The sequence below is a fragment of the Trichomycterus rosablanca genome, chromosome 8 (assembly GCF_030014385.1).
Source record: "Trichomycterus rosablanca isolate fTriRos1 chromosome 8, fTriRos1.hap1, whole genome shotgun sequence".
Taxonomy (NCBI): Eukaryota; Metazoa; Chordata; class Actinopteri; order Siluriformes; family Trichomycteridae; genus Trichomycterus; species Trichomycterus rosablanca.
The window spans coordinates 464,520-487,691 of NC_085995.1; the positions used below are offsets into that span (position 1 = coordinate 464,520).

A 23,172-nucleotide genomic window follows, 5' to 3' on the forward strand; every position below is an offset into this window, starting at 1 on the left:
ACACACACACACACACACTTTATATACACACACACACTTTATACACACATACACTTTATACACACACTTTATACACACATACACACACTTTATACACACATACACACACTTTATACACACACACACTTTATACACACACACACACTTTATACACACACATTTTATACACACACACACTTTATACACACACACACTTTATACACACACACACACTTTATACACACCCATTTTATACACACACACACACACTTTATACACACACACACTTTATACACACATACACAAACTTTATATACACACACACTTTATACACACACACACATACACTTTATACACACACACACATACACACACTTTATACACACACACACTTTATACACACCCATTTTATACACACACACACACACACTTTATACACACACACACTTTATACACACATACACAAACTTTATATACACACACACTTTATACACACACACACATACACTTTATACACACACACACATACACACACTTTATACACACACACACTTTATACACACACATACACTTTATACACACACACACATACACACACTTTATACACACACACACTTTATACACACACACACACTTTATACACACACACACATACACACACTTTATACACACACACACTTTATGTATATACAGTGTATCACAAAAGTGAGTACACCCCTCACATTTCTGCAGATATTTAAGTATATCTTTTCATGGGACAACACTGACAAAATGACACTTTGACACAATGAAAAGTAGTCTGTGTGCAGCTTATATAACAGTGTAAATTTATTCTTCCCTCAAAATAACTCAATATACAGCCATTAATGTCTAAACCACCGGCAACAAAAGTGAGTACACCCCTAAGAGACTACACCCCTAAATGTCCAAATTGAGCACTGCTTGTCATTTTCCCTCCAAAATGTCATGTGATTTGTTAGTGTTACTAGGTCTCAGGTGTGCATAGGGAGCAGGTGTGTTCAATTTAGTAGTACAGCTCTCACACTCTCTGATACTGGTCACTGAAAGTTCCAACATGGCACCTCATGGCAAAGAACTCTCTGAGGATCTTAAAAGACGAATTGTTGCGCTACATGAAGATGGCCAAGGCTACAAGAAGATTGCCAACACCCTGAAACTGAGCTGCAGCACAGTGGCCAAGATCATCCAGCGTTTTAAAAGAGCAGGGTCCACTCAGAACAGACCTCGCGTCGGTCGTCCAAAGAAGCTGAGTGCACGTGCTCAGCGTCACATCCAACTGCTGTCTTTGAAAGATAGGCGCAGGAGTGCTGTCAGCATTGCTGCAGAGATTGAAAAGGTGGGGGGTCAGCCTGTCAGTGCTCAGACCATACGCCGCACACTACATCAAATTGGTCTGCATGGCTGTCACCCCAGAAGGAAGCCTCTTCTGAAGTCTCTACACAAGAAAGCCCGCAAACAGTTTGCTGAAGACATGTCAACAAAGGACATGGATTACTGGAACCATGTCCTATGGTTTGATGAGACCAAGATTAATTTGTTTGGTTCAGATGGTCTCAAGCATGTGTGGCGGCAATCAGGTGAGGAGTACAAAGATAAGTGTGTCATGCCTACAGTCAAGCATGGTGGTGGGAATGCCATGGTCTGGGGCTGCATGAGTGCAGCAGGTGTTGGGGAGTTACATTTCATTGAGGGACACATGAACTCCAATATGTACTGTGAAATACTGAAGCAGAGCATGATCCCCTCCCTCCGGAAACTGGGTCGCAGGGCAGTGTTCCAGCATGATAATGACCCCAAACACACCTCTAAGACGACCACTGCTTTATTGAAGAGGCTGAGGGTAAAGGTGATGGACTGGCCAAGCATGTTTCCAGACCTAAACCCAATAGAACATCTTTGGGGCATCCTCAAGCGGAAGGTAGAGGAACGCAAAGTCTCGAATATCCGCCGGCTCCGTGATGTCGTCATGGAGGAGTGGAAAAGCATTCCAGTGGCAACCTGTGAAGCTCTGGTAAACTCCATGCCCAGGAGAGTTAAGGCAGTTCTGGGAAATAATGGTGGCCACACAAAATATTGACACTTCAGGAACTTTCACTAAGGGGTGTACTCACTTTTGTTGCCGGTGGTTTAGACATTAATGGCTGTATATTGAGTTATTTTGAGGGAAGAATAAATTTACACTGTTATATAAGCTGCACACAGACTACTTTTCATTGTGTCAAAGTGTCATTTTGTCAGTGTTGTCCCATAAAAAGATATACTTAAATATCTGCAGAAATGTGAGGGGTGTACTCACTTTTGTGATACACTGTATACACACACACACAACTATGGTCAAAAGTATCAGGACGCTCCTCTAATTGTTAAATTAACAGGTTTCAGGTGTAATACAGTCATATAAAAGTAATTATTTGCTTCTGACTCTGCAGTAACAGTTTAGGGAAGGCCCTGTCCTGTTCCAGATCTATAAACATGTGAAGAAAGGCTCCAGTGTCCTGCACAGAACCCTGAGCTCAGCCCCACTCAACAGCTCATGAAATAAAGGAATCAGTGCCCACCCATACTGAATGAACGGGCACAAATCCCCACAGATGTACTTCTACTTCTCTTGAGAAGCTTCTTAGAGGATCGAGCTGAAAAGATCACACAGGGGGTCGGTCTGTTCTAATAAAGTTCGTTTTTGGAACAGGACATCAGACATCTGAATATTTGTGACCACACAGTGTTGACCATACAAGATTCTTAGCTCGTGTGAGAGGAATCCAGACCTGAAGCTCCTGTAGGAACAGTGTGAGATGTGTCGGCTCTCTCAGAGATAATGAGAATGCTGACGGTGAGGAGCTCTGAGATCAGTGTGTGTGTGTGTGTGTATGTGTGTGGAGGAACGACCTGCTTCATTATTTAACACACACCGAGCGAGTGTGTGCTGCGGGGCAGTGTGTGTTACACAGCAGCAGCAGGACGCAGCACCACCACCACCTTTATTCATCTTCATCCACCTCCATCCACCTTCATCCATTTTCATCATCTTCATCATCTTCATCATCCTTGATCATCCTTCATCCACCTTCATCATCCTTGATCATCCTTCATCCACCTTCATCCTCCTTGATCATCCTTCATCCACCTTCATCCTCCATCCACTGAGACGTCTTCAAACCCCGACACCGTCCAGCAGCTCTGGTAGGAGACCCGTTATTAGCACTTATAATAGTTTGTATTTGGTGTAGGTTGTAATGTCAGTCTAATCTAACCAGCCAGCAGCACTGAAGATACTCCAGGTCCTTCCCCAAACTGATAGGATCACAGACCTGCTCGTTATGGAGAAGAACCGATACTTATCTAAGATTGTTTACAGGAAACAGAGATCCTCAAAGTGACTTATGATCCAAAAATGTCCAAATCTTAGTGCTTTAATCAGGACTGTGGGACACTGTGTGGTCTAAAGTATTTGGACACCTGAGCGTGAGCTTGTCGGACGTCCCGTTTTAAAAACACACCATATTAAAACAGACTGACCCCCTGTGTGATCCTTTCATCTAGAACAACAACAAAACAGCCGCTCTCTTGTGTGTGTGTGTGTGTGTGTGTATGTGTGTGAGTGTGTGTGTGTACAGTGTATCACAAAAGTGAGTACACCCCTCACATTTCTGCAAATATTTTATTATATCTTTTCATGGGACAACACTATAGAAATAAAACTTGGATATAACTTAGAGTAGTCAGTGTACAACTTGTATAGCAGTGTAGATTTACTGTCTTCTGAAAATAACTCAACACACAGCCATTAATGTCTAAATAGCTGCAACATAAGTGAGTACACCCCACAGTGAACATGTCCAAATTGTGCCCAAAGTGTCAATATTTTGTGTGACCACCATTATTATCCAGCACTGCCTTAACCCTCCTGGGCATGGAATTCACCAGAGCTGCACAGGTTGCTACTGGAATCCTCTTCCATTCCTCCATGATGACATCACGGAGCTGGTGGATGTTAGACACCTTGAACTCCTCCACCTTCCACTTGAGGATGCGCCACAGGTGCTCAATTGGGTTTAGTCCATCACCTTTACCTTCAGTTTTCGAAGGGAGGGGATCATGCTCTGTTTCAGAATGTCACAGTACATGTTGGAATTCATGTTTCCCTCAATAAACTGCAGCTCCCCAGTGCCAGCAACACTCATGCAGCCCAAGACCATGATGCTACCACCACCATGCTTGACTGTAGGCAAGATACAGTTGTCTTGGTACTTCTCACCAGGGTGCCGCCACACATGCTGGACACCATCTAAACCAAACAAGTTTATCTTGGTCTCGTCAGACCACAGGGCATTCCAGTAATCCATGTTCTTGGACTGCTTGTCTTCAGCAAACTGTTTGCGGGCTTTCTTGTGCGTCAGCTTCCTTCTGGGATGACGACCATGCAGACCGAGTTGATGCAGTGTGCGGCGTATGGTCTGAGCACTGACAGGCTGACCTCCCACGTCTTCAACCTCTGCAGCGATGCTGGCAGCACTCATGTGTCTATTTTTTAAAGCCAACCTCTGGGTATGATGCCGAACACGTGGACTCGACTTCTTTGGTCGACCCTGGCGAAGCCTGTTCCGAGTGGAACCTGTCCTGGAAAACCGCTGTATGACCTTGGCCACCATGCTGTAGCTCAGTTTCAGGGTGTTAGCAATCTTCTTATAGCCCAGGCCATCTTTGTGGAGAGCAACAATTCTATTTCTCACATCCTCAGAGAGTTCTTTGCCATGAGGTGCCATGTTGAATATCCAGTGGCCAGTATGAGAGAATTGTACCCAAAACACCAAATTTAACAGCCCTGCTCCCCATTTACACCTGGGACCTTGACACATGACACCAGGGAGGGACAACGACACATTTGGGCACAATTTGGACATGTTCACTGTGGGGTGTACTCACTTATGTTGCAGCTATTTAGACATTAATGGCTGTGTGTTGAGTTATTTTCAGAAGACAGTAAATCTACACTGTTATACAAGCTGTACACTGACTACTCTAAGTTATATCCAAGTTTCATGTCTATAGTGTTGTCCCATGAAAAGATATAATGAAATATTTGCAGAAATGTGAGGGGTGTACTCACTTTTGTGATACACTGTATGTGTGTGTGTGTATGTATGTGTGTGTGTGTGTATGTGTGTGTGTATGTATGTGTGTGTGTGTGTGTGAGTGTGTGTGTGTGTGTATGTGTGTGAGTGTGTGTGTGTGTGTATGTATGTGTGTGTGTATGTGTGTGTGTGTGTGTGAGTGTGTGTGCGCGAGTGTGTGTGAGTGTGTGTGTGTGTATGTGTGTGTGTGTGTGTGCATGTGTGTGTGTGTATGTGTGTGATGTAACTTTACCTCCATCAGTTACCTGATCTCCCTCTCAGGAACAGACGGGCAGCAAACACACCTACTGACCAATCAGAATCCAGAACTCAGCAGCGCCGCTGAGTAACCAGGAATAAACTCATCTTATATTTACCTGGATGATCAGAAGTATCTGGACGCCTCTTTATTTTGTCTTTTCTCTTTCCGCCTCGGTTTGGCTGCACCGGCTTCTCTCAGCTGTCAGCAGGATCAGTCAGTGGTGGATGTACCTCAGTCTGGATGGATGAGGAGGTGGAGTTAGAGTCTCGGCTTTGTCACCGGTCGGCTGGGCGCCCCCTAGCGGTCACGATCAGCAGTGCAGACAGTCCACTGGGTGGGAAAAAACTTGACTAAAACGATAAAAGTGGGCGGGGTCTTCAGCGCTGTGTAAGGACCCTGGTTAGTAGGCCGAGGTGCCTGTACAGAAATGGAGGAACGTGGAGATCAGCGCGTGACTCTCCGTGTGTGAGACCGACCTCACATACCGATCCACCGAAGTACGGGGGGATAAGAAGGGGTCGGTGGGAGGGCGTGTCAGGAGAACATACCCTCCTCAGTACACCATCAGGGTCTCCAGCAGAGGGAGAGGAACGTTTATATTGTGGCTATAAGCAGTGAGGGAGGAGGAGGAATCGGGCGTGTCTGAGAGATGCTTATAGTCCAGATTTAGCTCCGTCTGATCTCCACCTGTTTGGTTCTGTTCTGTTTGGTTCTGCTCTGTTCTGTCTGGTTCTGTTCTGTTCTGTTCTGTTTGGTTCTGCTCTGTTTAGTTCTGTTCTGTAGTAATTGCTCGTGTCTGAGAGACTGAGAGACGCTTATAGTCCTGATTTAGCTCCATCTGATTTACACCTGTTTGGTTCTGTTCTGTTTGGTTCTGTTCTGTTTGGTTCTGTTCTATTTGGTTCTGTTCTGTTCTGTTCGGTTCTATTTGGTTCTGTTCTGTTCTGTTTGGTTCTGTTCTATTTGGTTCTGTTCTGTTCTGTTTGGTTCTGTTCTATTTGGTTCTGTTCTATTTGGTTCTGTTCTGTTCTGTTTGGTTTTGTTCTATTTGGTTCTGTTCTGTTCTGTTTGGTTCTGTTCTGTTCTGTTTGGTTCTGTTCTGTAGTAATCGCTCGTGTCTGAGAGACTGATTCCGGATTATAGTCCTGATTTAGCTCCATCTGATTTACACCTGTTTGGATGCTGAAAGAAGCTTTAAGGGGAAGAAGATTTTTCCGTGATGATGATGTGAAAGCACCGGCGCATCAGCGGCTTTGAGGCTGGAAAAATGCATCAGAAGGGACGATGTAGAAAAGTGATGACGTTTATAAGTGGAGATTTTGGAACAGAATGTGTGACGAGCTCACTCAGGCGTCCGAATACTTTTGGTGGTTCAGTGTAACTGTACTGCAGGAAAAGTCGAATCCGTCCTCGTGCCCTCGTCTGAGTGTGAGCTGTACGTCTGAAAAATAACATGTCAAACCCGTCATCCTGACGTCTCACACCTACGGACGGGTGCAAATAAACAAATCAGTGTCACACACACACACACACACACACACACACACACACTCACACACACACACACACACACGGCGGGGGAAGGAAGTCGCTACAGAGTTCGTGAGAAGCTTCTCCAAAACTCCAAACCTAACTCAGAACCTGATGCACTTCCTGACACAACCCTCCTTATTTTAGGACCAGCACTGAGAGCGCACTGATGAGCGCCTCCTAATGTCCAGGCTGTTCTCCAGCGCCTTTCAGACGTAGCCAGTCATGTCTGTGGTGCAAGCAACTCGCGATTATAGATCTGAAGAAACTAGATTGGAAGAAACGGCAAAAAAGGTGAATTCAGGCGTGTAATAAATAATAAATAATAAAATAATAACAGACGTGCCGGACGTGAGGAGCCGGACGCGGACTGAAGGAATTTGTTACCTGAATCTCGTCCGTGTTCCCGTGGAGGGGCGGCTGAACCATGATGAGGTTCAGGAGGTGATCACACACTCATCCTATCAGAAGCTGTCAGCGCTTTTATTTCTGTCCAGGGTGTCGAGAGCTTCTGTACATGCTGGGTTCAGTTCTCACGGCTCGGTCGCGGCGTGCGGATGATTTATTCCATCTGAGAGGAGCTTTCAGGGCAGATCTTGAGATGAGGGGTGAGGGGTGAGGGGTGCATGTTGAACTTTAAATGTAATACCAGCATCAGAAGCTGAAAGTCAGCGGCCTGCCCTGAATATTCCGATTCTTCTTGAGGGCACCACCGTGGATGAAGGAGCTGCCCCGGAGGTGGCGTGACGCCCTTTTGTTGGACCTGTTTGGGTCATTTCTAAAGATGTAGGACTCCACAGAACCACAGCGAGAGCCATTATCTCCAAACAGAGGAAGGTTGTGAATAGTGCTGAATCTACCCAGGAGTTCCTGACTGGCTAAACATTTCTCCAGTGGCTGAGAGAGAACTTCCCTGGAACTCATAAGTGTTCAAGAAGAGACTCTGAGCTTGATGGGAGGGAAGCAACGACGCTCCAAACCTTCGAGGGAAACAGAATCTATAAACAGATCCAAACTAAACCAGAACTTTTTGGGCCATGAGGGTCTCGTTATATCTGGTGAGGAGCAAATGCTATTTAATTTCTGCTTTTTCTTCCAGTTTAGTCGTAGCCAGTTCCTCTTCCTCTGCGCGAGACCCCGATGGCGTACTGAGGAGGGTATATCCTCCTGACACGCCCTCCCTCCGACCTCTTCTTATCCCCCCGTACTTTGGTGGATTGGCGCGTTCTCCACGTTGATCTCCACGTTCCTCCACTTCTGTACAGGCACCTCAGGCTACTAACCAGGGTCCTTACACAGCGCTGAAGACCCCGCCCACTTTTATTTTTTAGTCCCGTCTTTTCCCACCCAGCAGACTAGCGGCTGATTTTGTCTGCTGCAGGCACTAGAGGGCGCCAAGTGTGACGGTGTGACAGTGTGACGGTGTAACAGTGTGATGGTGGATGGTGTGGTGGTGTGATGGTGTGACAGTGTGATGGTGTGACAGTGTGATGGTGTGGTGGTGTGGTGGTGTGACAGTGTGATGGTGTGACAGTGTGACGGTGTGACAGTGTGACAGTGTGATGGTGGTGGTGTGGTGGTGTGATGGTGTGACAGTGTGATGGTGTGACAGTGTGATGGTGGATGGTGTGGTGGTGTGGTGGTGTGACGGTGTGACAGTGTGACGGTGTGACGTGTGACGGTGTGATGGTGGATGGTGTGGTGGTGTGACGGTGTGACAGTGTGACGGTGTGACAGTGTGATGGTGGATGGTGTGACGGTGTGACGGTGTGACAGTGTGACAGTGTGACAGTGTGATGGTGGATGGTGTGGTGTGGTGGTGTGGTGGTGTGACGGTGTGATGGTGGATGGTGTGGTGGTGTGACGGTGTGACAGTGTGATGGTGGATGGTGTGGTGGTGTGGTGGTGTGACGGTGTGACAGTGTGACGGTGTGACGTGTGACGGTGTGATGGTGGATGGTGTGGTGGTGTGACGGTGTGACAGTGTGACGGTGTGACAGTGTGATGGTGGATGGTGTGACGGTGTGACGGTGTGACAGTGTGACAGTGTGACAGTGTGATGGTGGATGGTGTGGTGTGGTGGTGTGGTGGTGTGACGGTGTGATGGTGGATGGTGTGGTGGTGTGACGGTGTGACAGTGTGATGGTGGATGGTGTGGTGGTGTGACGGTGTGACAGTGTGATGGTAGATGGTGTGGTGGTGTGTTGATGTGACGGTGTGACAGTGTGATGGTGGATGGTGTGGTGGTGTGACGGTGTGACAGTGTGATGGTAGATGGTGTGGTGGTGTGTTGATGTGACGGTGTGACAGTGTGATGGTGGGTGGTGTGGTGGTGTGTTGATGTGATGGTGTGACAGTGTGACGGTGTGACAATGTGATGGTGGTGGTGTGGTGGTGTGATGGTGTGACAGTGTGACGGTGTGACAGTGTGATGGTGGATGATGTGGTGGTGTGTTGATGTGATGGTGTGACAGTGTGACGGTGTGACAATGTGATGGTGGTGGTGTGGTGGTGTGACGGTGTGACAGTGTGACGGTGTGACAGTGTGATGGTGGATGGTGTGGTGGTGTGACGGTGTGACGGTGTGACAGTGTGACGGTGTGACAGTGTGACGGTGTGATGGTCCACGACACTCAGATCAGCGTTTATAATGAAACTATTTGAATAAGGGGGCTGATGGTGGTGCGGTTGGATGTTTTGGATGAGACTTCGCCCCCCTCTCCTCTCAGAACCGCTGGTATTATCCTTGGCGAACCCTGGCGACGTTAACTGTTCCTGTTTCTCTCTGTCTGTTTCTGTTGGAGATGAAAACGTTCCGTGTGCTGGCGGATAAACGCGGCCGGTATTTTTAGCTCCGTTAAATCGCTTCTGAATTCTTCCTGCCGTCTGTTCTGAATTTCTTTTCCTTTCCTCTGGAGTCGGGGAGGGTTCTGAGACGCGCCTGGTTCCCTTCCACGCTTTCTTTATTTTCCATTTAAGACGTGGTCAGTTCATCAACATCAAAGGAAAAAAATCAGAGTGAAAGTTTATTAAAAAGTTTAATTATTTATTTACAGACACGTTAAATTCCACTTTAAATTTGTTCTTTGTATAACGTCAGTTACTCACTCATTCACTAACTCACTCATTCACTAACTCATTCACTAACTCACTCACTCACTAACTCATTCACTAACTCACTCATTCACTAACTCACTCACTAACTCACTCATTCACTAACTCATTCACTAACTCACTCATTCACTAACTCACTCATTCACTAACTCACTAACTCACTCATTCACTAACTCACTCATTCACTAACTCACTCATTCACTAACTCACTAACTCACTCATTCAATAACTCACTCATTCACTAACTCACTCACTAACTCACTCATTCACTAACTCACTCATTCACTAACTCACTCACTAACTCGCTAACTCACTCATTCAATAACTCACTTACTCGCTAACTTACTCACTAACTCACTCATTCAATAACTCACTCACTCGCTAACTTACTCACTAACTCACTCATTCACTAACTCACTCATTCACTAACTCACTCACTAAATCACTCATTAACTATCTTACTCACTCTAACTCACTCATTCACCCACTCAACCACTCACTTACTCACTCACACACAAATAAAATAATTAAATAATAATAATAAACATTATAAGCACTATGTGCTCAAAAGTATGTGGACACCTGGTCATAAGCTTCAGTAAACATCCTGTTCCAGAACCGTTCACATGAGGTTTCAGCTCGCTTTACCACTGTAACAGTCTCAACCTCCCTCTGAATGCTTTTCAAGGTTTTGGAGTGTGTCTGTGGGAATTTGTGCTCATTTAGTCGACAGAACATTTGCCAGGTCAGACACTAATGTTGGATGAGAAGGTCTGGCACTCAATCAACATTCCGATTCATCTCAGAGGTGTTTAAGCTCCAGTAATCTGATGAGTTCAGCTCTGTAGCGCCTCTGCAGCAGGTTGTTACTGATCCGTCAGTAGGTGTGTTGGTAGATTATGTAATAAAATGGTTTTTTAATCATATATTTTTCTCTCCACAGTTGTAGACGTTCTCTCAGCTATGCAGCAGTGTAGGAGAGAAGGTGAGGATGGAGACACCAAAAACCTCCAGAGCTAACAGCACCCCCTTCACCACACCCAAGAGGTCAGTCAGGAAGCCACCCACCATCACATATAAAAATAAATATAATATAAATATATAATTATAAATATAATACGTGGTTTTTGGGGTCTGACGTTCCTCCTTGTTTTTGGGCTCAGATGTTCCTCCTTGTTTTCGGTGTTATGGAGGTGGCCACTCTTGATGGGTCACTAAACTAAATCTTTGTGTTTCTCTTGATGATTTTGGGTTCTTTATGTTTCTGAGATGATGGAACAGAAGGAACCGTGTATGAGAGCATTTATCCTGCTGCTGCTGGTGTGTATAAATATGTGCTGAAGCTCTTGGTGTGGGGTGTGGGGTGTGGGGTGTGGGTGGTGCCGGTGGTCAGTGAGCTGTACTGTTGGATGGTATTGGGGTGGTGGGTGCGGTGCTGTGTGTGTGTGTGTGGGGGGGGGGTGTAACGAGCTCTGATGGAGGATGATGGGTGTCGTCGTGATGATGTTGATGATGATGTTTTGCCTCTCCAGTGCTGAGAGTCACCCGGTCACACACACACACACACACACACACACACACACAGACACACACACACACACACACACACACACACAGTGGTTCATTCGGTGATGGTGGCGCTTGGTTCCCCTCATCGCTCGCCAGCCGGTCGAGTACGCAGCGCTCAGATGAGCGGGCAGAGATTTCCTGTCTGATTATCTGCTCCAGTTCTTATGAGAAACCATCACACACACACACACACACACACACACACACACACACACACTCACTCACACACACACACACACACACACAGTTCAACAAAACACGTTTATTTCTGATCACGCCTCAAATAATCAGAGTAATAACGGGTCGTGCAGCCTGGGTTTCCAAAACAGAGGGGAGGGAACTTACACTGGTGTAAGGAGAACGTGACAAACTCCTCAAATACAGAGAGTAGAAGAAATGATTAAATCCAGGCCACCTGTGTGTGTGTGTGTGTGTGTGTGTGTGTGTGTGTGTGTGTGTGTGTGTGAGTGAAACATCTGGAGTTCAGATGTTAAGCGGTTCATTCCACACACTCCATCTCAGCAGCTTTTTATAGAACATCACACACACACACACACACACACACACACACGCACACACACACACATTCCTGCTTCTGCTTCTTCTCACTGGAGCAAGATGGTGTGGATCTGACCTCAGACACACACACACACACACACTCACACAGACAGACACACTGACACACACACTCATACATGCACTTACATAATTACACACTCACACACACACACACCCACAATGACACACACTCACACCCGTACACATCCACCACACACACTGACACATGCACACCCACACAAACACACATAATTACACACACTCACAGCCTCACCCACAATGACACACACACTCGTACACACCCACACACCCACCACACACACACACCGACACATGCGCACCCAAAATGACACACAACATCTACACACACACTTAAACACACGCTCTTAAACACACACACACACATTTAAACACACACACACTTAAAAACACACACACACACACACACACACTGAATGCTGCGTGCGCTCTGAAAGCTTTGTCATGGCGTGTGATGGAGTGTGGGTGGTGCCGAATCCTCCCGCCGGTCCTCGTGTCTCGCCGCATGACTGGGTAACAGGTGGAGTTTGGGGTGTGGCGGGTGGGCACGCGTCGGTACAGACGGCCTCTCGACGCGGCGGCGGCGTGTGTCCTGGAGCGTAGCGTCGCGGCCGCTGGTGATCAGCGCTGCGGTTTGAGCAGCTGTTCGTCTGTTTACTGAGATTCTCTCATTATCTACAGAACAGGATCCAGATGTTACTGTACACGACCCTCCTGTATCTGTCCGGGCCCGGGACCTGCACTCAGAGCGCACTGACTACAGGAGTGTGCCTACCAGCATGTAGGGTGCTGGTGTACTTTACCACTGCTACACCTGAGCGCCCGGGGGATTGGATATATCTAAATGTAATAAAGTAAAAACAATAAACAGAAGCTGGAATGTTCTGCTCTGTAGGTGCATGATGTGATTGTGACTCAGAAGGCTTGGATAGGTGTGTGTGTGTGTGTGTGTGTGTGTGTGTGTTCACGTTACACACATTCTATTCTAGGTACAGATACAGGTACAGGAACAGGTACAGATACAGGTACAGGTACGGGGTTTAATAAAAGAGACGAACACACAATCCTCCGAACAGAGATGAATAGACGAGGGAACAATGAGACGAGGCTGAATAAACACCCGACTCTATTTATAACCTGATCTGATTGGTGCGTTCGGAAACAGGTGCACCTGATATTCAGGTGAAATCAGAACCGACAGGTGAGGAGGAGGAGGGGACGACGATGGGTTGGTGGGGTTTTTATTCATGTATTAATTTACTCATTTTATTTTTTATTTACTTACTTATTTTATTTATTCATTTACTTTTTATTTATTTTTCTTATTTAATTTTTATTAGCTTATTTTATTTTATTATTTACATATTTTATTGCTGTATTTATTTATGTATTTAATTTTATTTATTTATTTATTTATTTATTTAATTAATTAATTTATTTGTTTATTTATTTATATATGTTATTTTATTATTTTATTTATTTTATTTTATTTACATTTCCCCACATTTTTCTCCACAGTCTAACAGTCGCCAGTTTCCCTCCTGCAATTGTCTTGCCACTAGTACCATTCCTGAGATGGTACATGCATGTCGCTCTCCCTCTGACATGTGTGAAGTTGCCAGCCACATCTTTTTACCTACCAGTGGTGGAGTCTTACAGAGAGCCGTACCATGTACAGAGAAACACGCTATTCATTCTGTAAATCATCCATCTCTCGTACAGTTGCCTTGACCGGACAGCAGAGGCCGCTTTCCTATAGCAGAAATAAAGCTTCATCGACCAAGATCTAAGATCTAAAATGTATTTTTATTAATCACTAAACTAAAGTCAACAATTCTACAACAACAGGGAGGCTTTATATTAACACCCGTGGTTTTAAAATGCCCAACCGGTTTATAATCATGCGTCCACATACTTTTGGCTGTTTTAATCCGGTGCTTATAGATGTGGGTAGATGAAGAGAAATATTATTATAACATAAAACACTGGTGCAGTTTATTCTGAGAAGATCTGACAGCATGTGAAGCTCCGGCTGTGTTCCTCATCAGTGTGGAATGAATCAAATAGAAAGATTTTCCACTGTTCTGTCCCAGAATGCCGTGTGGTTTTGTGTGTGAGTGTGTGTGTGTGTGCGTGTGAGTGTGTGTGTGCGTGTGAGTGTGTGTGTGTGTGTGTGTGTGTGTTTAGCGTGACGTGCTTCAGTGTGATGGTTTGTAATGACTGAGGAACGCGGTTCTGACCCGGTCTGGGTAAACAGAGGGAACGAGGGCGGCTCGTCCTCACGGTGAATAGAGAGTGGGTTTTTTTTTTTGGGGGGGGGGGGGGGGTGTGCAGGCAGGCAGGCGGGCGGGGCCTGGGGGTGGGGGTGGGGGGGTGGGGGTTGTCACGATGTCCATCTCATCGTGTCTGTGTGTAAATATTTGTGGTTTCTGTGCTGAATGAGCAGCTATTTCAGCCCCTCGTCTATTATCCTGATTATCCCATCAGGCTCCACACACACGCCGCCGCCACCGATACGCTTCACTGCTTTAGCATCCAGCCGCCACCGCCACACATTAGCATCCTGACCCAGCGCCGCACTCACCACGTCCCATTATTTATGAAAACCAACATGACACGCAAAATTAAATAAACTTTTCTCTTCAATCGCGGAGAGCTTATTTAGGGATGATGAGGGAATTCGGTGCTTGATGTGTATCATTATTATTATTATTATTATATGTATTATTATTATTACTATTGTTATATTATTATTGTATTTATCATTATTATTATTATTATTATTATTATTATTAATAATAAACATTATTTCTATTTTTAATAGAACAAAGTTCTCCAACACCTGTATCACCTGAAATGCCTGTTGTTTGGATACCTAATGAACCAAGTATTTAGCAAACACAAATCTGACTGATCCAATACGCCCACCTGCTAACAGGAGTATAAAACCAATCATATAAGAGTGACTATATTACAGTGTGCACAAATTCCCACAGACAGCTTTCCACAATCTTGTGGGAAACTTTCCTAGAGGAGTGGAGACTGTTATAGCAGCATAAAAAGAAAGAATTATAATAATAATAAAAAAAGAAAAGAAATAAAAAAACAATTAAATAAATAATAATAATAAAAAAGAAAAATAATAATAAAATAAATAAATAAAAATATTAAATAAATAAATAAATAAACAATAGTGATAATTATAATAATAATAACAAAGAAAAAAAGCACACGGTACAAAAAAAGAGGGAAACCTTTTATATAAATATATAAATATGAATATAAAATGTAAAATAAAGCTGAATGAGGCACATTTGTTCCATATATGGTTGCGTATGTGTGTGTGTGTGTGTGTGTGTGTGTGTGTGTGTAACTGTGTGGTGGGGGGTTGGGGGGTCCCTCTCCTAAATCCTCTTCATTAGCTGTGAGTATTAGTGAGGAGATCAGGTGTTCCCCTCGCCCGCTCTGATGTGGGTAGAGGGCTTTGTGTTGGCGGTGACCTCGGGCGGTAACCTCACCCCGATCAATAACACAGAGTGCTTTTAAAATCCGCTGCTTTATTTCTGATTGATCCTCTCGTGGGTATCGATCCGCACCCCTCCCGGTGCTCAGGCCTGTATTAGGGGGTATTAGGGGGCTTTATTCGGGTCACCGACACGGCTCTGTATGAACTCACGTTTACTCAGGACAGTGGGTCAGGACTCACCTGTACCCTGACAACTGGTCAGTATAATGACTGACCGTTACATGTGGTCAAAAGTTTGTGGACGCCCCTTCTTACTAATGAATCCAGGTGTATAAAGGCAAGCGTAACCAGACTTACCTTATATGGTCAAAATACTGTTTGTGTGTGTGTGCATGCATGTACTGTACAGTGTATCACAAAAGTGAGTACACCCCTCACATTTCTGCAGATATTTAAGTATATCTTTTCATGGGACAACACTGACAAAATGACACTTTGACACAATGAAAAGTAGTCTGTGTGCAGCTTATATAACAGTGTAAATTTATTCTTCTCTCAAAATAACTCAATATACAGCCATTAATGTCTAAACCACCGGCAACAAAAGTGAGTACACCCCTAAGAGACTACACCCCTAAATGTCCAAATTGAGCACTGCTTGTCATTTTCCCTCCAAAATGTCATGTGACTCGTTAGTGTTACTAGGTCTCAGGTGTGCATAGGGAGCAGGTGTGTTCAATTTAGTAGTACAGCTCTCACACTCTCTCATACTGGTCACTGAAAGGGCAACATGGCACCTCATGGCAAAGAACTCTCTGAGGATCTTAAAAGACGAATTGTTGCGATACATGAAGATGGCCAAGGCTACAAGAAGATTGCCAACACCCTGAAACTGAGCTGCAGCACAGTGGCCAAGATCATCCAGCGTTTTAAAAGAGCAGGGTCCACTCAGAACAGACCTCACGTTGGTTGTCCAAAGAAGCTGAGTGCACGTGCTCAGCGTTACATCCAACTGCTGTCTTTGAAAGATAGGCGCAGGAGTGCTGTCAGCATTGCTGCAGAGATTGAAAAGGTGGGGGGTCAGCCTGTCAGTGCTCAGACCATACGCCGCACACTACATCAAATTGGTCTGCATGGCTGTCACCCCAGAAGGAAGCCTCTTCTGAAGTCTCTACACAAGAAAGCCCGCAAACAGTTTGCTGAAGACATGTCAACAAAGGACATGGATTACTGGAACCATGTCCTATGGTCTGATGAGACCAAGATTAATTTGTTTGGTTCAGATGGTCTCAAGCATGTGTGGCGGCAATCAGGTGAGGAGTACAAAGATAAGTGTGTCATGCCTACAGTCAAGCATGGTGGTGGGAATGCCATGGTCTGGGGCTGCATGAGTGCAGCAGGTGTTGGGGAGTTACATTTCATTGAGGGACACATGAACTCCAAAATGTACTGTGAAATACTGAAGCAGAGCATGATCCCCTCCCTCCGGAAACTGGGTCGCAGGGCAGTGTTCCAGCATGATAATGACCCCAAACACACCTCTAAGACGACCACTGCTTTATTGAAGAGGCTGTGGGTAAAGGTGATGGACTGGCCAAGCATGTCTCCAGACCTAAACCCAATAGAATATCTTTGGGGCATCCTCAAGCGAAAGGTGGAGGAGCGCAAAGTCTCGAATATCCGCCAGCTCCGTGATGTCGTCAGGAAGGAGTGGAAAAGCATTCCAGTGGCAACCTGTGAAGCTCTGGTAAACTCCATGCCCAGGAGAGTTAAGGCAGTTCTGGGAAATAATGGTGGCCACACAAAATATTGACACTTCAGGAACTTTCACTAAGGGGTGTACTCACTTTTGTTGCCGGTGGTTTAGACATTAATGGCTGTATATTGAGTTATTTTGAGGGAAGAATAAATTTACACTGTTATATAAGCTGCACACAGACTACTTTTCATTGTGTCAAAGTGTCATTTTGTCAGTGTTGTCCCATGAAAAGATATACTTAAATATCTGCAGAAATGTGAGGGGTGTACTCACTTTTGTGATACACTGTATGTGTGTATGTGTGTGTATGGCTAGGACAGTGATAGCTCAGTGGTTAAGGTACTGGACTAGTAAACAGAAGGTTGCCGGTTCAAGCCCCGCCACCACAAAATTGCCACTGTTGGGTCCCTAAACAAGGCCCTTAACCCTCAATTCATCGTGTTCAGCTCATTGTGTTATGTCTGCTAAATGCAGAAAATGTAAATGTAAATGTATGTGTGTGTGTGTGTGTGTAACTGTGTGTGTATGTGTGTGTGTGTGTGTGTGTGTGTACCCCCCTAACCCTAACCCCCCCCCCCCCCCCCAGGATGCACGTGATCCAGGTGGACTCGGTGCAGCGGTGGATGGACGACCTGCGTCACATGACCGAGGTGGAGTGCATGTGTGTGCTGCAGTCCAAGCCGCTGGCGATGGACGAAGATTCTCCGAGCGAACTCATCGTACCCGGTTCGGGCGCAGCCGGCGATCACGTGACCCGCGACAACCTGCAGACGCTCCTGAAGAGGGCGCTGGTGGTCAGCACCGAGCTGGGTAAAATGTTCCAGCGGTTAGAGAAGGGTCGGTGGCAGCGGGTCCACAGCGCCGCCGTCAGGGCGAACTGTCACGTGCGCTCACTGGTGCACGAGTGTGGAGCTCAGAGGGGCAACAACAGCCAACTGCACAAGGTACGAGAATCCCAGCAGTCATGTTCATTATTATTAACATGTTCATTACACTGCAAAACTGCACCGACCCAACACAAAACCCAACACCAAACCCCAACCCAACACTACACCAACCCCTACTCTACCCAACACCAAACCCCAACCCAACACTACACCAACCCCTACTCTACCCAACACCAAACAGCAACCCAACACTACACCAACCCCTACTCTACCCAACACCAAACCCCAACCCAACACTACACCAACCCCTACTCTACCCAACACCAAACCCCAACCCAACACTACACCAACCCCTACTCTACCCAACACCAAACCCCAACCCAACACTACACCAACCCCTACTCTACCCAACACCAAACCCCAACCCAACACTACACCAACCCCTACTCTACCCAACACCAAACCCCAACCCAACCCAACACTACACCAACCCCTACTCTACCCAACACCAAACCCCAACCCAACACTACACCAACCCCTACTCTACCCAACACCAAACCCCAACCCTACACTACACCAACCCCTACTCTACCCAACACCAAACCCCAACCCAACACTACACCAACCCCTACTCTACCCAACACCAAACCCCAACCCTACACTACACCAACCCCTACTCTACCCAACACCAAACCCCAACCCAACACTACACCAACCCCTACTCTACCCAACACCAAACCCCAACCCTACACTACACCAACCCCTACTCTACCCAACACCAAACCCCAACCCTACACTACACCAACCCCTACTCTACCCAACACCAAACCCCAACCCAACACTACACCAACCCCTACTCTACCCAACACCAAACCCCAACCCAACACTACACCAACCCCTACTCTACCCAACACCAAACCCCAACCCAACACTACACCAACCCCTACTCTACCCAACACCAAACCCCAACCCAACACTACACCAACCCCTACTCTACCCAACACCAAACCCCAACCCAACCCAACACTACACCAACCCCTACTCTACCCAACACCAAACCCCAACCCAACACTACACCAACCCCTACTCTACCCAACACCAAACCCCAACCCTACACTACACCAACCGCTACTCTACCCAACACCAAACCCCAACCCAACACTACACCAACCCCTACTCTACCCAACACCAAACCCCAACCCAACACTACACCAACCCCTACTCTACCCAACACCAAACCCCAACCCTACACTACACCAACCCCTACTCTACCCAACACCAAACCCAAACCCTACACTACACCAACCCCTACTCTACCCAACACCAAACCCCAACCCAACACTACACCAACCCCTACTCTACCCAACACCAAACCCCAACCCTACACTACACCAACCCCTACTCTACCCAACACCAAACCCCAACCCAACACTACACCAACCCCTACTCTACCCAACACCAAACCCCAACCCAACACTACACCAACCCCTACTCTACCCAACACCAAACCCCAACCCAACACTACACCAACCCCTACTCTACCCAACACCAAACCCAAACCCTACGCCAACACCAAACCCCAACCCAACACTACAGCCAAACCCTACTCTACCCAACACCATCCGCCAACATTACACCAACACCAAACCCCAACCCAACACCAACATCAAACCCCAACATCCAATCCACACACCAAATAAACACCAATGCTAACACCCTTTGCCATCCATACTTCAAGACTGACACCCAATAACCACCCTACACCAACCCAATACCAAACCCCAACACTAAACTTCAATGCAACATCAACCCGAACGCCCAATTTCAATCATAATCTTACACCAACATAAACAACCATACCCAACCCTACACCAACACCAACTTACAAACTTACACCAACACCAACTCTCAACCCTAACACCAACACTAACACCCAGTCCTAACCCTACACCAGTCCTAACATTGTACCGTGTGTGTGTGTGTGTGTGTGTGTTGCAGTATGAGACGTCTCTGTTGGAGAAGTGTACTGAGCTCACCGTTATAACTGAGAGGTGAAAACATGACCACAACATCTCACATCATCTCACAACATCTCACAACATCTCACAACATCTCACAACATCTCACATCATAAACAATATTAACAGATTAAAGTGAGGATGAGGATGAGGTTGAGTGTGAGGATGATCTCACCTCATCTCTCTCTGTTCTCCAGGTGTCTTCACACCGATGATGAATATTTCCTCAAGTCCATGAAGGAAGCCATTCACCAGATCCTCACTGACGTCAGCGAGTCCTTCAGCATGATGATCGACACCGCCTTAGCCAACGAAATACAGGTACAATTATTTATTACTGCGCCTTTAATTATTTATTATTTATTTTATTCTTCATTATTATAAAATAAAATCCATCAGAAGTTTCTTCAGATGGTGTTGAGATGAGCTCAGGTGAACGTAGGTTCAGATACACCTTCGTTCTTTGAGGCATTTCTTTGATTTCATAAGGAGACAGTGTTTATATTTAAGTTCTTTAGCACAGGGGAATTGAGCACGTCTAAGTGGGATATTAACGAGTGTTCCTTCTGCTCTGAACGTTGGTGAGCAGGTTCTGATCAGACAGGTGGAGGAATCAGACGACGTCTTCCTCATCGAGAACGCCATCAACAACCTGCTGTCTCTGACTCAGGACGGACCGCAGCTCTGCACCATCATCGCCAAGGTGAGGAGAACATACCAATTACACTGGGGTGAAAAAGTAATCACACCCCCCCACACTAAACCCCACAACATCTCCACTGGGTTCCAGTCTGTTTCTGTCGTTCAGATTCTGAAGCTAGTCGTAGCCGGTTCCTCTTCCTCTGCTGGAGACCCGATGGTGTACTGAGGAGGGTATGTTCTCCTGACACGCCCTCCCTCCGACCCCGTCTTATCCCCCCGTACTTTGGTGGATCAGCGCGTGAGGCCGGCCTCACTCACAGAGAGTCACACCTTCTGTACAGGCACCTCGGGCTACTAACCAGGGTCCTTACACAGCCCACTTCTTAGTCCCGTCTTTTCCACCCCAGCAGACTAGTGGCTGATTTTGTGTGTTGCAGGCACTAGGGGGCGCCCAGCCAACCGGTCGCAGAGCTGAGATTCAAACCGAGCCGTTGAAATGGCTTTGTAGCTCCTTTTATAGAGTTACAGCTTATTATCTTAGTTCTCCTGGTGATGGCAGAGTGTTCCTGTAGAACCTTTAAGGAAACTTTAAGCCGGGATGCCAGTTATGTTTGGTGTGGTTCTGGGTGATCGAGTAGCTGAGCGGGCAATTACTTTTTCTCGGCCGTGTATAAACCTGTGTGTGTGTGTGTGTGTGTGTTGGTGTGTGTGTGTGTGTGTGTGTGTGTGTTGGTGTGTGTGTGTGTGTGTGTGTTTGTGTGTGTGTGTGTGTGTGTGTGTGTGCAGGAGGGAGCAGTGGTAGCTCTGTTGAAGATCTGCAGGCAGGACTGTTTCAGTTCTCTTTACGCTCCTGCACTCAGAACCGTCGCCTCCATTTGCTGTGTGGAGGAAGGAATCACCCAGCTGGAGAAGGTGCACACACACACACACACACACACACACACACACTCATGAACCAAAACATTAGGACCACCCACCTAACATGCTGCTAGAGCACCCTGACCCACTGAGACCTGGACTTCACAAAATATCTGAAGGTTCCTGTGGTATCTGGTACCAGGCTGTAGCCATGAATATTGGGGGGGGGGGGGGGGGAGATCTACCTGGAGGGGGGGTCCGTGCCATCCTGAAACATTCAGCGCTGAGGGATCTGAACTTTACACAAAGCTGGCAAGATGAATGTGTGTGTTTATGTGAGGAGCAGTGTAGTAATCAGAAGGTCGCTGGTTCAAGCCCCACCACTGCAAAAGTAGCCACTGTTGGGCCCCTAAGCGAGGCCCTTAACCCTCATTTGCTCAAGTTGTGTTCAGTTGTAATTGTAAGTGGTTTTGGATAAAAGCGTCCACTAAATGCTGCAAATGTAAATGTACTGTATAATGTTTAATTCAGCATTTTTTAGTAGGTCGGGGGATTGGAGCATATCTAAATATTGGGGGGGGGGGGGGGGCATAATAACAACAATCACAATATATATTAAGGTAGACAGAAGACCCCCCCCCCCCCCATCCCAATCTATACTGTAATTACAGGCTTGGTGTGACCTCTCGACCTCCTTCAGCTGCTTCACGTCTGTAATAAATCTCAGATTTTATTAATAATTTATTTTAGAGCCTCAGTAAAAATGTGCTGCTTCAGTTTTTCTCTCTACAGAAAGTTTAAGATCGGAGGAACCATCAGGAAGCGCCGTGGGTGTGGGAGTGGGTTGTTATTTCCTGTATAAAAGCGTGGGGATGAGAAACTGACAGGCGTCAAAAACTCTGAGTAAAAAACAGAGTGATTTTTTATTTTTTATTCTCGGGAGGAAACGACAGAAACGCTGAGGAGCATCGAGCCTGAACATCACAAACTGCTGCTGGTGCTCACAGAGACCTGCTGGAATCCAGCGTCCATAAAAATACAGCTAAATTAATCCCTGCTGATCCCACACTAATCACCCAGCACATCAGGTGTGTGTGTGTGTGTGTGTGTAGGGGGGGTAAATACTTATTCCTTTATTTAATGTATTTATTTAATATTGATTTATTGGTGACGGTTCGGTGGGATGAATCCACACTTACTGTAGGGCCAAAAGTATGTGGACACCTCACCAAGATGGTCGGACTTCATAATCAAAACCACAAGCTTTAGTTTGGACCTGCTCCCATTTACAGCTTTAACAGTCTCCACTCTTTTTGTTTATATAAAATGTTGAAGTGTAACTGTGGAAATTTGTGC

The 23,172-nt window shown here is 46.1% G+C and overlaps 2 protein-coding genes across 2 annotated transcripts in view; one reads left to right on the forward strand and one right to left on the reverse strand.

Moving 5' to 3' along the window:
- Positions 1-7,135, reverse strand: part of psma1 (proteasome 20S subunit alpha 1) — a 35,928-nt gene extending 28,793 nt beyond the window's left edge. The window contains exon 1 of the mRNA XM_063000290.1: positions 7,131-7,135. Coding sequence (XP_062856360.1) covers positions 7,131-7,133 — 3 coding nt within the window. The 5' untranslated portion in view covers positions 7,134-7,135. The remainder of the gene's footprint in view (positions 1-7,130) is intronic.
- LOC134319220 (protein inscuteable homolog) overlaps positions 1-23,172 on the forward strand; it is a 29,517-nt gene that overhangs the window by 3,160 nt on the left and 3,185 nt on the right. The window contains exons 2-7 of the mRNA XM_063000276.1: positions 10,964-11,067; positions 17,998-18,355; positions 20,297-20,349; positions 20,514-20,637; positions 20,906-21,019; positions 21,745-21,870. Of these exons, the coding sequence (XP_062856346.1) occupies positions 11,012-11,067; positions 17,998-18,355; positions 20,297-20,349; positions 20,514-20,637; positions 20,906-21,019; positions 21,745-21,870 (831 nt within the window). The 5' untranslated portion in view covers positions 10,964-11,011. The remainder of the gene's footprint in view (positions 1-10,963; positions 11,068-17,997; positions 18,356-20,296; positions 20,350-20,513; positions 20,638-20,905; positions 21,020-21,744; positions 21,871-23,172) is intronic.